A 14,833-nucleotide genomic window follows, 5' to 3' on the forward strand; every position below is an offset into this window, starting at 1 on the left:
CCTATGTATCTGCTACTTCACATCCTCTGACTACAGCTCTCCATTTCCTTTGCCATTCACCCTTAGTAATCACTATTTTGAGGAAAGAAAAAAAAATCCTCACAACCTCATTTCATTATCAAAATGTCCATTTCCATTTTTGTATACTGCCGTCTATTTTCATAAAACCACACCTCAGGTGAACAGTCAAACATTTACATGACTTCTGCTGAATTGGACCTGCCTCCTTTTGAATGAACTCCCTTCTGGAGAAAAGGGTTTGCAGAGGGCCAGAACATGCCACCCAGAATATGCTGCTTCAGTGTACTAATTCTTTTGAGCTGAAGGCAATTGAGAAATAGGAGAAGCAAGAAGGGCTTTCTGTCCTTTCCTTTTCTCCCTAAAAGCAGGGCATGAATTTCCAATGAGAAAGGTACCTTCCCAGTACTAGGAAAAAGAGAACATTTTTATTACTGGAGATGGGGAGTTGGCTCTGAGACAAGTCTGCATAAACTTAGTAAAATAATCTTTAACTTCCATTACTTTCCCCCCTATACTTCTTTCTCACTTTCTTAGAACTTACTCAAAGCTCAACTCTTTCCCCCTGTCTAGTTACTTCTTCACAATTTACTGTTCTTTGTTAAAGTGGTATATGAACCCTTGAGTCCAGACACTTCTTTGGAGTTTTTGCTTCTTTCCTATGAAGTTCCTTGTGCCACAAAGATATTAACATCAAATAAAATTTGTATGTCTTCCTCCTGTTAATATTTTGTTAGTTAAATTAATAGGCTGCAGCCAGAAAATCAAAGAGGGTAGAGGATAAGTTTTCCTTCCTTTACATGTTTACATACACACTTTATGACTTTTGCTCTTTTTGCTTCATTATTAGAAATCTTACACAATGCAATAGTTCCTTAGGTTAAGAAAATTATTTGTTACAATAATCAGAATAGTCTAGACTGGAGGGATTTTTGTTTCAGTCATGTATGATCTGGTCTTCTTCCTAACTTGAAAATTCAAGGTATTTATACTCTCTTGTAAAGAATACAAAAATCAAATCTCAATTATCTCTGTGTTTAAAAACCTAAAGAGGGGGCAGGGGTTGTGGCTCAGTGGTACAGCACTTGCCTAGCCATGGGAGGCACTGGGTTCGATCCTCAGCACCACATAAATAAATCAATAAATAAAGTTATAAAAATATATTTAAAAAACCCTAAAGATATTTCTTCCCACGTAATTTACATCTGACTAGTTAACTCAATTTTCTGCTTTCTAAATCTAGAATGCACAGGCATCTGGGAAAATTTCTCCATATTCCCAAGTGGCTTGATTTAAAAGAAGACCGTTAAGGATGAATGAGAGGACACACTGAGGGGACCTGTAGAGAAGCTTTGCTTTATTACATCAATGGCAGTGAAAAGCACAACTTTAAATTTGGTCCAAGAAGCCTACTGGCTGAAATGAGGGGCAGGGGAGTCCCTCTCAGCAGCAGAGACTGATCTTCAAAGTAAGGCACCAAGACACATCCATTTGTTTTCTCTGGTCTGTCCCTCTTTTTTAAAATTGTTCATTTTTTTTTTGCAATACTAAGTATTAAACCCAGGGTTTATTAGGTGTTAGGAAGTGCTCTACCACTAAGCAACAACCTCAATCCTTTTTATTTTATTTTGACACAAGGTTTTGCTAAGTTGGCCTTAAACTTGCAATCCTCCTGCCTCAGCCTCCTGGGTAGCTAGGATTATAGGTGTGCACCACTGTGCCTAGTTTTTTCCTTTTGAGCTCAATAAATCAGAGGGTGTGTCTTGGTCATGTGTGGTATGCAAGACGTGCTCAATACATGATTATTCTCAATAATGAAAAATTGCTAAGTTTAGACTGAAGCTTAGCAGGGTGGATTTTTATATAAAGCAACTATTCAAATGTGGAATACTGCCATCAGGGGGTCAGTCCTTCATGGATACTGACTCTTGTAAGGCCAAGGGGTGCCTCAAAGGTCCAGTGTAGACATGGAGCCTATGAAGGATGAAGCAGCCTACAGAAAACTCCCCACTGTGCCAGCCTCTCCTTGGTCATGATTTCCAATGCATTAACCTTTAATGCTCACCTGGCAATGTTACAGATGAGAAAACCGAGAAAAGCTCAGAGACTCAGCAGTTGCTCAAGGTCAAATAAGAAGTAAGTGGTAGTCAGCTGTGGTGGTGCACACCTGTAATCTCAGCAATTTGAGAGGCTGAGGCAGGATGATTGCAAGTTGAGGCCAGCCTCAGCAATTTAGCAAGGCCCTAAGCAACTCAGTGAGACCTTGTCTCAAAGTCAAAAATATAAAGGTCTGGGAATGTGGCTCAGTGGTTAAGCACCTCTGGGTTCAATGCCCAGTACAAAAAAGAAGAAGAAGAAGAAGAAAAGCAGTGGCCACAGAGATGATTCTAAAGGCAACGAGATGTCCTTAAACCCAACAGCATCCTCCTACCACTCAGCCACTCAGCTATTCTAAAGTTCCAAAGAAAGAATGGACATTTAGGGATAAGTTTATATTCTAGAGGTAGACAAAGCAAAATTTATTTTACTTACATCCTAGCTCCAAACTTACATGTCTTAAAACATCTCCATAAAAACCAAAAAAGTTCTCTAAATAGAAGAACAAAGGGCCCATTCTTTGCTCTATTTTAATTGCAAGATAGAGGTTAGATGCAGCAAATACTTATGTTAAAATAAATAGCAAATTGACATTAAGGGGAAATTTAGAAGTTGTTACTGAAGGGGAAATAGCTGATGTAGAAATCCTTGGAAAATTTATATGTAGAAGTTTACTACACTAAATAAATAGGGGAGATACACAGAGGAATGAACCACGGCAGGTTTTTTTTTCTATCTACATAGTTGTTTTATTTCTGTATATATTGCAATCTGAGTGCAGTGCCTTTTTCAGAGTGGGGCAAATATAGAGAGATACAATTAAAAAAGTATAATAATTCATCAAACTAAACTGATTAGTAAAATGCTCCTAGTTTGTTGGGGAGATGATAAATTGAAATAATCTTTATGGAGATAAGTTTGTCAAAATCTATTGAGTTCATATTATGCATCCATAACGTTTGGTCCAATAATTCCACTTCCTAGACACGATTTAGGGGAATAAGAAAAGGCACATATAAAGAGGGATACATAAGAATATTCACTGAAAATCCTTTTGAAGGTCCAATTAAAATAGTAGAAAATTAGAAAAAAACTCAAACATTTAGAAATGGGGGACTGGTTCAATTACAGTAGCTATACAATAGCTTATTTTTTACTAAAAACCATGCATTAAAGACTTTTAATACTATGGAAATGTTTACAACATGTAAGTGAAAAAAGTAGGTTATCAAATTATGTCTGCATTATGACTTATATCCTTAAAATATCTAAAAGTAGTATAACCCCTATGTGCAGAGTATGTATGAGAAGCAAAAAAAAAATATTAGAAAGTGTGGCTAAATAATCTCAAATTATTATCTTTTAGTAAAGAGATTTGGGGCCTAGTTTTCTGAATTTTTCATATTTTTTATAATAGTGCATTACTTTATGACTAGAAAAAATGAACATTCTTCAAAAATAATCCTCCATATGAAAATGAAACCCAGTATCATTCTTCTCTTCTATTTTCTTACACAATATATTTATCAAGTTTACTGTGAATGCAAATAGATTCTAGGGTGGCTAGAAACCCAGAAATGAAATCACTGAAGAATTAATTGAAGGAACTAGGAATTTTTAGTCTGGAGAAGTGGAAGGGCTCTCCAAATGGCCACAGGCTGCCGTGCAAGCAGGGTCACTCAGATTCTGTAAAGGACAAGAGCCGGGGGGCTCTTTGGAAACCTCCTGAACCCTTGAGCTGTATGAGAAACAGATGAGCGAGTCTGGACACGGGGAGAATTTCTGACCAAGGAATCAGACAAAAACCTGAATGACCTTGGCAGGAAGGCTGCAGAGCATCCACGTGCTGGCAGGGAGCTGATCAAAGCCACCGCCAATACCTCCCAGCCCTGATTCCACAACACCGCCAGCTAATGTTTGGGGTGGGAGGCTTGGAAAGGGGGCGATGTGCAGGCAGAATTGGGATGAGCTCCTCTGGACTCAGCAGTCTGAGTTGGTGGATGCCTTTCCGTGTGTTTCCTTGTGGGTGGAGCCTCCCAGGTGGCTAAGCTGGGGCCCCTTACCGCCTACCCCTGAGATCCAGGGCCCAGTTAGCTCATCCCAAGAGCTCAATGTTTACACCAAGGGCTCTCTATCTGGGGGCATCCTGGGGCTAAGAGGCAGCAGTTGTGTGCCACCAGGAGCCCTGAATCCACAAGAAGACAAGCTGCTGCATGGCAGTCTCCAGGACCATCTCTGAGGGTGGACCCAAGGCTGCATGCACAGGTTGTCCTTTCTTTCTGAATAACAAACTCACTGATGTGGATTATGTGGTGAAGAGAGGGACAGAATTAAATGACCCTTCTCATCTCCTTCCCCCTTGTCTTTTCCCCACCCCAATGTACACTCTTTAATTTTGCTTAGTGTTTTTCCTTCAAAAATAAAAATAAAAACTTATTTTTTTATTGTTATGTATATTTGTGCATAAGACTTGCCATCGTGACCATTTTTAAACTCCCTTCAGTGGCACTAGGTGCATTTCCTGTGTGGCCCTCACCACCCATCTCCAGAATCTCTTCCTTGTATAAACCCTATTTTTGCCTGTGACAGATGAACTCAGTCTAATACTGGTTTTCTTTGTATACAGGTCACTGCTGGACTCACAGAACTTTATATGCCTTTGAGTTTTTCATGGACACCTGACACTTAGGAGGCTGAGGGAACCAGGCTACTGGGGAGAGGGGCAGGGTCTAAAATGTTTTTAGTTATTAAAAAGCAGGGGAGATGCCTACGTTTTGCTGAATGTCTGTTATTTGCTAGGCACTCACAAACATGGAAGGTGTGATGTAATTATTCCCTATATTTAGTATTTCATTATTTAATCATACACAGTGCTAAGGAGAGTTAAGTTCATTTTTTCTCACACCCACTTCTCAATCTTGAAGTTTCAGTCCTCAGATGAGGAGACAGAGCATGTAATAATCAATCTTTGGTCCTTTGTTTTCAAAGTCAGAAATCATCCTTGGGACTCTGAGCTGGTGATTTGTCTTTGCATGGTTTGGGGATACCCTGTGACATACAGCTCCTACCCACTTAGCTTAGTGGCTTGGTCTCAGGCTGTCTGCCACTGACACACTCACCCTTTCACTCCACTCAGTGAGGAACCAGCTCTTTGCACAGGGTCCCATGTCGCAGTTCTCGATGTCATTTGGCCGGAGCTTCATGTTGCATTCCTCATCATCGACCACGTCCCCAATGTTGCTCACACACTTCACATCTCGGGTCCTCTGTCCCACTCCACAGGGCACTGAGCACTAAAACACAGTAAGCTTACATCAGTGGCATGTGTCCTCACTCTTCTGTCACCCGTATCCTGAATAGATAACTGTGGTGAGGTCTCCAGTGTTGCTAGGTCCCCCTGGGGAAGGATCTTAGCCCTAGAAAACTTCACGACTCTTTTCTTTAAGACCTTCTTAGAGGAAATCTTGCCTACTTTATTCTGATGGCTCTCAGTTTTTTCATCCATAAAATGGGAGAGTTGGCTATGCTAGTGGTTGTCTACCTCACTCCACCACGACACCTGGGTCTGATGAGGTCAACAGGCACAGGGCTCCCATGGGCTCACCCATGAAGTTGGCTGTTGGTGATGCACACCAGCCTGAACTCTACTGAGCTCTTGGTACATCCCAGGACCTGCAAACACAGCTAACCAGCACCCTGGGGATGGGTTTCCTCCTGGGGAGCTGAGGGTTATCTTGTCTCAGGTCCTGGTGGGAGGAGGTGGGAGGAGGTGGGAACGTGGTGGTGGGTCCTGGAGACGGGGGTCTGCAGCAGGCTGCCCTGCCCCATACCGAGGTCCAGTCAGTCCGGATCTGCCACTCGCTGCAGATCTTGAGTTGGCAGGTGCTGGTGGTCTCAGGCTTCTCCAGGTGCTGGCAGCGGTAGGGCTGCACCGTCAGGCTGCGGTTGGCGTACACCTGGCGGCACAGAACCTGGCGGTGCTGCATGCCCAAGCCACAAGTTTTGCTGCATTCAGACCACTCCCCGATGTCCCAGCTGGCTCCGAAAAGAGGTGGGGTGGGCCAAGGGTAGAGAGAGAGAGAGAGACTTCAGAGGGAAGCGTGAACCCAGCCCATTCATAATCATCAGAATCCCTGGGGGACCCTCCTCCTGGATCATTGGTTGCAAATCTGACTAAGGTCATCTGACTCATAAGGGAAGCAAATTTTGTTTGACATGCTATTTGCCAGTGACCAGGGCCCAGATTCTATATGAAGTTATAGAATGCTGAGAAGGTACAAAGGATTTCTATCTAGTAAACAAGGTAAAACAGAACCCAGCCACTCCAAAGGGGACTTTAATTACTCTGGGGAACATAACCTGGTTTGGCACTAAGAGACCTCCCTCCAGCAGCCCTTCCTTTGCAAGGTCTCCACATCCTTTTTGCATATCCTCCTCTGTCCTCTCAACTCAGTGATTAGCTGCATGTGACACCAGCACAGGCTCATTATGCATTTGGATGAGAGTATTATTTTTATTACTCAGAGAATTAGGTTTTGACCTTTTAGGGCCTTTCCCTCAGTTCTTTTAGAAGTATCTAACCAGTCTAAGACCTCTCTTGAGACACTTTTTCTGAATTTTCCAGGCCCACTCTCAGTACTCAGCTCCCTGACAGCACTGATGGTACTAGGTTCCCATTCTTTGCTTCCACCTGTTTTCCTTACAGGCTAAACCCCAGTTGCCCCAATTTCCCAAAGGGTGGGCTTTCTTGCTCAGTGTGCCATTTGCTAAAGGCCAGCAGCTCCCGGGTTTCTCCAGAAAGACAGGTAGGCTTGCTAAACAGACCACAAGGCATGCACAGTCCAAGTCTGGTGTTTGTAAATCCGACTCAGACTAGTTTAATAACTAGATTCTATCTGCTATTAAGGTCTCATGCACACCAACCAGAAGTGACCCGACAATAGGTGACCTAGACAGAGGCCTCTTACAAGGCTGGGCAAGGGAAGAGGTTGCAGGGCTCCTCCTCTGGGGTTGGCTTCATGCTGGAGTCACAGAAGCTCTCTGGAACCTCTTCGTGAGTGTTTCTGTGCACACAGCGGAAAATAGGGTACTGTGATCCTGTAAGGACAAGGAGAGCGCCACGGTCAGCCTCACACACTTGAAGCTGGGCTCCGGGATGGTGCACAGGTGTTGAGGGCTGGTGAAAGGAGGATCATCCCCACAGGCCCTCCTTCACCAGTATGTCGATATGCACTTACTCACAGGACTTTGCTAGTGACTGTGGGCGTGCAAAGGAGAGTCCCACACAGCTCCTGCCTCGGAGAGTTTCTACTCTATTTGTGGACACGGTTTGAATATATTCAAAGGTAGATAAAAGCAATTTTCACAATGGTTTGAAATAACAAAAAAGAACTCACTAGGTTGGGAGTGACTATAGAATGAACACAAATAGTTACTTTCTAAGGTTCTCTGGAAGCATCCAAGAGAAAGTGTCCTGGGGGGGGGTGAAGCCATGTTTCAGAGAAAGGGCTGGGCTTGGGTAGTTTATGTGCACCTGTATTGGGGGAGGGGCTGCCCAGGTGGTTAATCTGGAATAAAAATACTTGCTTGACAAGCTGACTTTCTAGACCAGGAACACATGTGTGGCAAGTTGAAGCAAAGCAGGAAGAAGATTCAAGATTCAAGAATAGCTGCTGTCTCCCTTTGTAACATATTTCTACGTTACTCTAACAATGTCTGAATCCAGTGGTAATTCTGTTTCAGGTATGTCTGCTTCTCATGAAGACAGTGGGCTATTCAGGGACAGGACTAGTTCTTATTCATCTCAGCAACTCCAGGACCTAGGAAAGTAGCAGGTGCTCAATACAAGCTTGTAGAATAAATATTTATTAGAGGTTGTAATAGTTTGGATCTGGAATGTGCCCCAAAGCTTTATGTGTTCAAGGTCTGGTCCTCAATTACAGCAATATTTAAAGGTGGGTATTTGAGACATGATTGGATATGGAGGGCTCTAACCTAATTGGTGGATTAAACCACTGATGGAGTCATAGTTCGATGGTATTATTGGGAGGTAGTGGATACTGTAGGAGGTAAAACCTAGTTGAAAGGAGTAGGTCCTTGGGAGTGTGCCCTTGGGGGCTATATTTTGTGTGTTCCCTGCCCCCCACACCCTGACATAAGCTTCCTAGCTGTCATGAGCTGAGCAGCTTTCCTCTGCCATGTCCTTCTGCCATGATATCCTACTTCACCTCAGGCCCAAAGCAATGGAGCTGGTTGACTGTGGACTGAAACCTCTGAAACCATGAGCCAAAAATAAATCTTTCCTCTTCTAAGTTGTTTTTCTCAGGCATTTGTCACAGTGATGAAAACCTGACTAACACAGAGGTATTATACTTGTTTTTGGTATTTTGCTAAAAAAAAACTGCCTCATGGTTTTGTTTTAGAAACATAGCCAAGTTTCACTGGCTTAGTTAGGATAAAACTATTTTGAACAACAAGCCAGAATTTGATCAGTGAAATTTCCAGCTCTCAATTCAGTTCTGTCTTCCTCTCTGCTGCCACCTGCTGACAGCACTGGGGTACTACTAGTGGAATTTTAAGAACAGAGAATACTGTCTGAATCAAGCTTCTGAGATTGCTTCTTCACAAATAGCTGTCTACCTCCAGTCCGGGGTGGTGCATAATTCCTGCTGGGAAGAGCACTATAATTTATTCTAAAACTACTTATTTCTGTTGCTAATTTGCCAGGCACTTATATTTTCTGGAGCTACGACTTACATGTCTTGATATGACATCAGCCATGCAAGTGTCTCAGATATCCTTCAAATTGATTTTGTATGACAGAATGAGCCAGAGGATAGGTTGTTCTCATAAGAAATTTGTCAGTTTGTAAGACAGTTTTGAATCTGAAATAATCATTTGTTTAAATGACTCTGGTTGTAAGAATTTACAGTGTAGCTATAACTTGAGACCATTATTTAAAATAACGTTCCAATTAGGCCCAATTATTAGGTCAGTAAAAAGCAGTACTGACTGTAAAATTAATGGGAAGCAAAAACTTTTGAGGAATTAAATTTTGTTCAACTACATATCTCCTTCCATTAAATAGAAGAGATTTCTAATTAAATTCAATAAACATTAAGCATATTGTGCTGAGTTAAAAAGAAGAACAAGACTTAGCTCCCAGCATGCAGTGCACCCATTTAGTACCCAGCTATTAAGGGCTTAAGTAAAGATCTTATTTAGCCTATTCCTTTCCCTCTAGACCATGTGGGTTTAACTTTTCCACTTATAAGTTTGTGGACTGGAAAGCAAAAATCACTACCCCAACCACTTGGCACTCACCGAGGGGGAAATCTAATATTTTTAGCTAAAAGGATACAGGATACCATAGGAATGCTCTTGCTTGGAAGGATGGGTCCTGCTTGGGGGCGTTTGGCAGGTGGCCACTGCTTGCCTTCCCCCACAATTTTATTGCATTTATGTGCATTGTCCATTGTCCATGGTCCAGCTCCATGGAAATGAACCAAGGAAATGAAATCAGAGGCTCTTTGTCTCTCTGATGGTGAGGAAATACTGGACCTACAATTCTTGACTCCAGCAACTGCAATGGTTTCTTTCTTTAGGTCAGTTCTTACATCCACAGAAAGGGAGATTGTCACTCAGAAGGGCACCTGACTACCTCGCATTGTCCAAGATTACAATCCAATGATTCCTATCATTGCCCGCAAGAAAGGACAGGGTGTTGAGGGCAGGTGCTGTCTAGGCTTAGGGCAGAAGAACAAATATGGGGTGTGTTGGTCTGGCTGGTATGTGGGAATGCTGATCAAAATAGAAGTGTGTTATGTCAGAATTGGGAACTGTACCTCAGGTTATTAGTTTATAATAAATGGCGTTAGTTAGTTAATTCAAGGGATGGGGTGGAGGTCAGTGAGATATTATGGAGAGATGGATGTAAGATGGATCAAGTAAGAGGTTAATAACTCTAGGCTTGTACCTGCAGGAATCAACTGAGCCATGCCAGGACTTTGACAGAGGTCTGGGTAGTGACATACAATCTTGGCTACCATCCTAAAAGGCTAATACCATGATTGGCATGCTGCTGCCGAAACATTTACAAAAAGGGAAATGTAAATGTGGGAGACACAGACACGTGTGGCTGGCTCCCCCAGGGAGGATGGGCAAGAGTCTGGGAGAGGGTTTGTAAGGCACAGATGATGAGATCACAAGAGGTATGGATTTGGGTTGTGCAGAAAAGGGTTGGATAGTGCTGGCACTCTTAGAATTTCTTGGTCACAACACACTTGATAGTCCTGCTGATGACTGTGAGATGAGCTATATGTTCTATGCATCCACATTGTCTCCCTGGCCTTGCATATCTGGTGACATCACTTTAGAGGGAGCACAGGAGGGGCACCCTTGGGCTGCTGGCATTTGTCACATGAAAGAAAAAGAGAGCTAGGACTATAAGAAAATGGAAGGATAGGGAAAGAAATACCCCTATTTTTGGTTTGTTCCCAATGTACCTCTGCAGTATCTCTTTGGCTTCCAAACCAGTACTGTCTAGCAGGGAAAAGAAGAAGGTAGGAATGTCACCTCAGATACTCATGAGTGACAGATGCCAAGTGTGGGTGTGCACATGTGCAAGTGGATGTGTACAGCCTAAATATTTAAAATGGGTATGGATGCCAAATTCCAGACCTCACAATCTAGAAGACAGTGTGAATCCACAATGTCAAGGAGAATGCTACCTTAAAGATTACACAGAGTCATATGGAAACATAGAGACACAGACTATTCTTTTTCTTTTTTTTTTTTTGTGGTTCTGGAGATTGAACCCAGGGTCTTTTGCATGCAAGGCAAGCACTCTACCAACTGAGCTACCTCCCCAGCCCCAGATCATTTTTGAATATACGAATCCACATTTTTTATGTTATTGACAGCACATGGGCAAAGGCAGGAATAGAATTGTGTGTCTAGGATATAATACAGATATAAAAGCTGTTCTTGTATTTTTTCTAATAGTTCATACAGCCCACATTTGAAATATAATAATCTATTCATTTATCCTAGACACATTTGAAATAGGCTGCTGTGCTGTGGTACCAGATGCAGAGGCTACAAACTGCATACTCATAGAGACAGCCCAGCCAGGAAGGGTGGGGACAGAGATGTGTCCTGAACTGCTGAGAGTCCCAGATGCAGAAGTGCCTATTTGCATTTTGCAGAATTAGGCACAGAGGAGGTGGCATCTGAGGTAGGTAAGTCTTGGAGTAGAAACAGGAGTTTGCTGGCTCAATACCAGAGGATAAGAGGAAGAGTTTTTACCTCAGTGTGGATCACACATCCAGGGTAGGTTAGGGGCCAAAATAACTGGAAACTTTGGATATAAGGTCTCTCCATCATGTCAAGTATAAATAGAGAAAGGCCTGCTGAATGGCTACCTAGACAAGTGAGCAGCATCCATCCAGTTACTGCTGGACACAGAGTATGGAAGATGTGTTGGCCAAAGGTACATACTTTATCCTTATCTCATTATGTCCACAATGCAATGCCTTATGGTGGCTGGGTGGGGTGGAATAGAAACTTCTATCTATGCCACTCTTGATATGTTACCACATGATGAGCTGGACCCAGTGGTGCATGCCTGTAATCCCAGCAGCTCGGGAGGCTGAGACAGGAGAATTGTGAGTTCAAAGCCAACCTCAGCAATGGTGAGGTGCTAAGCAACTCAGTGAGACCCTGTCTCTAAATAAAATACAAAATAGGGCTGGGGATATGGCTCAGTGGTCAAGTGCCCCTGAGTTCAATCCCCAGTATCAAAAAATAAAACAAAAAAATCCCCCCAAACCCCAAATGATGATAATTTTCATCCTTTTAATGACTTTCTCTCATTTTCACCTAGTATATCTGGTTCCTTTCACAGGCATCACACCATTATACAGATGGCAGAATATTTTGGAAATAATACACTTTGATCTTGGGTTCCTATGTTAATTACATTACATACTACTTATCTCTATAAATGTCATGGCCAGAGTCTCATTAAAATGATTTTGGCCTTAATGCAGAATTACTCCTAGCTTTCTACCTCTCTCAAGACACATTCTACAGGCATTTTCCCTCATAAATGTGATTTTCCCTCATAAAGCTTGCAGGAGAAGTTGGGTTCAACGAATTGCCAGTCCACATTCTTTGCACATGTATCAAGCATGAGCACAATAAAATTGGAATAAAACCTTGTAAATTAATACTCTAGTCACCAAGTCTTTATGGAATTTCAGAGATTCTGGGCAGGAAGAGCTCTAGCTCCCAGAAGAATCCAAGACTTAAATTTTATTCCCAAAGCCACTAAGTCAAAGCTTTAGAAGCAATTGTGAGAGATTTTTCTATGTTCGAATTATGTCAAGATTTCCAAATTTCATACTCTTAGATTCAAATCTCTTGAAGAAAAGAAAAGGAAAAAACATCCCCAAACAATATGTTGGGTGTATCACATAGTGACACGTGTTGTCGGAAATCCTGGGGGGACACAGCCTTTTTGTTTCTATAATAACCTCCCTTCAGACAACAGCCATTTCAGGGACAATAATAGAATTTTAGCACAAATGAGAGGCTATTATTATATATCTGAAGGAAATGATAACTACAGTTTATAGAGTATTCTTGTAACGAGGATCAAAGTTACCTTGAAGCAGAAGCACAGTTCATTTCCTATCAAGGGGACAATGTCACATAAGGAGTTTCTAGATACCAGGATCCACACCTATCCTAACTTTGGAGCTTCCAAGGAAATGGGATGCTGGGTCCATGTTCAGGCCTCATGTTGGCCCCTTGACACAGTCATGCTTTGAGCCTGTCAGAACTCTTGCTTTATTGAAATGACACCAAAACTCCATCCATCTCCCAAATCCTATAACTCCCTTTTGTTTGGAGAGACAGGCCATGCTTCTTCAGGTTTCTAGTGTCCCTTCTTGCAATAAGTTAATAAACCCGACTTTGCTGGGTACAGGTTTGCCCCTTGGAGGTCCTATCTGACTGGGTTGGGCTAATGGATGAATATGGAATTAAGATTTTTACTGGGAGAGTATGGAAAGGAAACCATGAGTATAAAAGCCAGCTAATTAATACCTCAAGCCCTCAAAGTATGTTTTACTCTCCTAAAATCATTAGATTTGAGAATGAGTTTAAAATGGCATTTGTGTAAAATCTTCTACAACCTTGACTTGTATATCAATTTTAGACCTGAAATGTGCATTCTGTAATTACTGTGAATATTATATATATAATAATATATATATATGCGCATATATATATATGCGCCCAGAAAAGGCTTAACTCAGCAGCCTGGGTTGCTCAAACCCTGCACATTGCATAGAAAGGTCTGTCCTCACGACTGTCCCTGAATCGGCTACTGGGAGATGACCTTGGAGTCCTTGGAAAATTCTGCCTGGTGAGAGTTTTTCTATGCCTGAGATCTTGGGCCATGTGTATGGATTTGTCAGGATAATTTGTGCCGACAATGTGATTTACAGTGACTGTCTGCATTTGTATGCCTCAAGCCTTGCTACATTGTATTGGTTTGACCTTGGGGGTACTAAAGGCTGTGTAGCTAATGCAAGCCGTGTAGGAGCTACATGCCTGTATGACTAATGCCCAGTAAAAGCCCTGGACACTGAAACTTGGGTGAGCATCTCTGGTCAGTACTCAGGGTGTGTTGTCGCACATCACTGTGGGGAAAATAAAGGGTATCCCTGAGTGGCTCTACCAGGTAACCTCGAGGAGGAGACACCTGGAAATTGGCCCTTGGTTTCTCCCGGACTGTGTCCATATGTTATTTCTCTTTGCTGATTCTAAACTGTATCCTTTTATTGTTATAAAGTGTAAACATGAGCCTTTCTGAATCTTGTAAGTCCTTGTAGTAGATCACTGAGCCCAAGGGTCATCTTGGGGACCTCTAACCCTGCCTGTTGTGCCAATGAACCATTTCACAGGTAGGTCACGGAAGTGAGGATTTGACACACACCCTGAGGCATACTTCCTTGTTTGGGTTCTGCAGGGACACCCTGTCCCACAGGCAGGCTCACCTTTCCCACAGGTTGTTGAACATTCTGTTGTCCCCAGCTGCTTCCAGTTGTGATCCCGGCTTCTTCGTGGGGGCTGTGGCACTGGTGGTACCAAGTTGTCTGGTCGATGGGAAGAAAATCTATCTGGATGCCTGACCGGGAAGGTCTGCACCGATTCTGAGGTGAAGATTTCAGATGCCTCCCCGGGCAAGTCTTCCTTCTCCCCGTTCTTCTCTTTCTCTTCTCCATCTTCCTGGCTTCTACCTTCTTCATCCAGCTGGCCATTGAGGGGTTCTCCTAGGAGAGGCCAGCACACACACAGAGAAGAAAGATCATTTTGGACACTGAGTAGAAAGAGGAAATTGCTTCAACGTTAGAAATTACGTGGCATGAGATCATTTCTAATCTGCAACACTTAAGTATAGGATATTTAAAATAAGCAGATGCTAGCTTTCTTAATATTCCAAATATGAATTAAAAATCAATAAGAAAAAAGATGAACATCCCAATAGGAAAAGTATACAAGGGCCACGGAGAGTTACTTTCCATCAAAAGACATGCAAACAGCCAAAAGCCACACAAAAAAATGTCCACTTCATTCCTAAAGAAAGAATTACACCCGAAAACAAGAATAAAAACATCAATAGCTCCATTTACCTAATGAGAAGGATCAG

At 42.4% G+C, this 14,833-nt stretch overlaps 1 protein-coding gene across 2 annotated transcripts in view; it reads right to left on the minus strand.

Moving 5' to 3' along the window:
• Thsd4 (thrombospondin type 1 domain containing 4) overlaps positions 1 to 14,833 on the minus strand; it is a 582,503-nt gene that overhangs the window by 19,617 nt on the left and 548,053 nt on the right. For both annotated transcript variants that reach the window (XM_040274354.2, XM_021727964.3), the window contains 4 exons: positions 14,181 to 14,456; positions 7,083 to 7,212; positions 5,946 to 6,150; positions 5,235 to 5,408 (listed from right to left, as the gene is read on the minus strand). In XM_040274354.2, the coding sequence (XP_040130288.1) occupies positions 5,235 to 5,408; positions 5,946 to 6,150; positions 7,083 to 7,212; positions 14,181 to 14,456 (785 nt within the window). The remainder of the gene's footprint in view (positions 1 to 5,234; positions 5,409 to 5,945; positions 6,151 to 7,082; positions 7,213 to 14,180; positions 14,457 to 14,833) is intronic.

The sequence above is a fragment of the Ictidomys tridecemlineatus genome, chromosome 5 (assembly GCF_052094955.1).
Source record: "Ictidomys tridecemlineatus isolate mIctTri1 chromosome 5, mIctTri1.hap1, whole genome shotgun sequence".
Taxonomy (NCBI): domain Eukaryota; kingdom Metazoa; phylum Chordata; class Mammalia; order Rodentia; family Sciuridae; genus Ictidomys; species Ictidomys tridecemlineatus.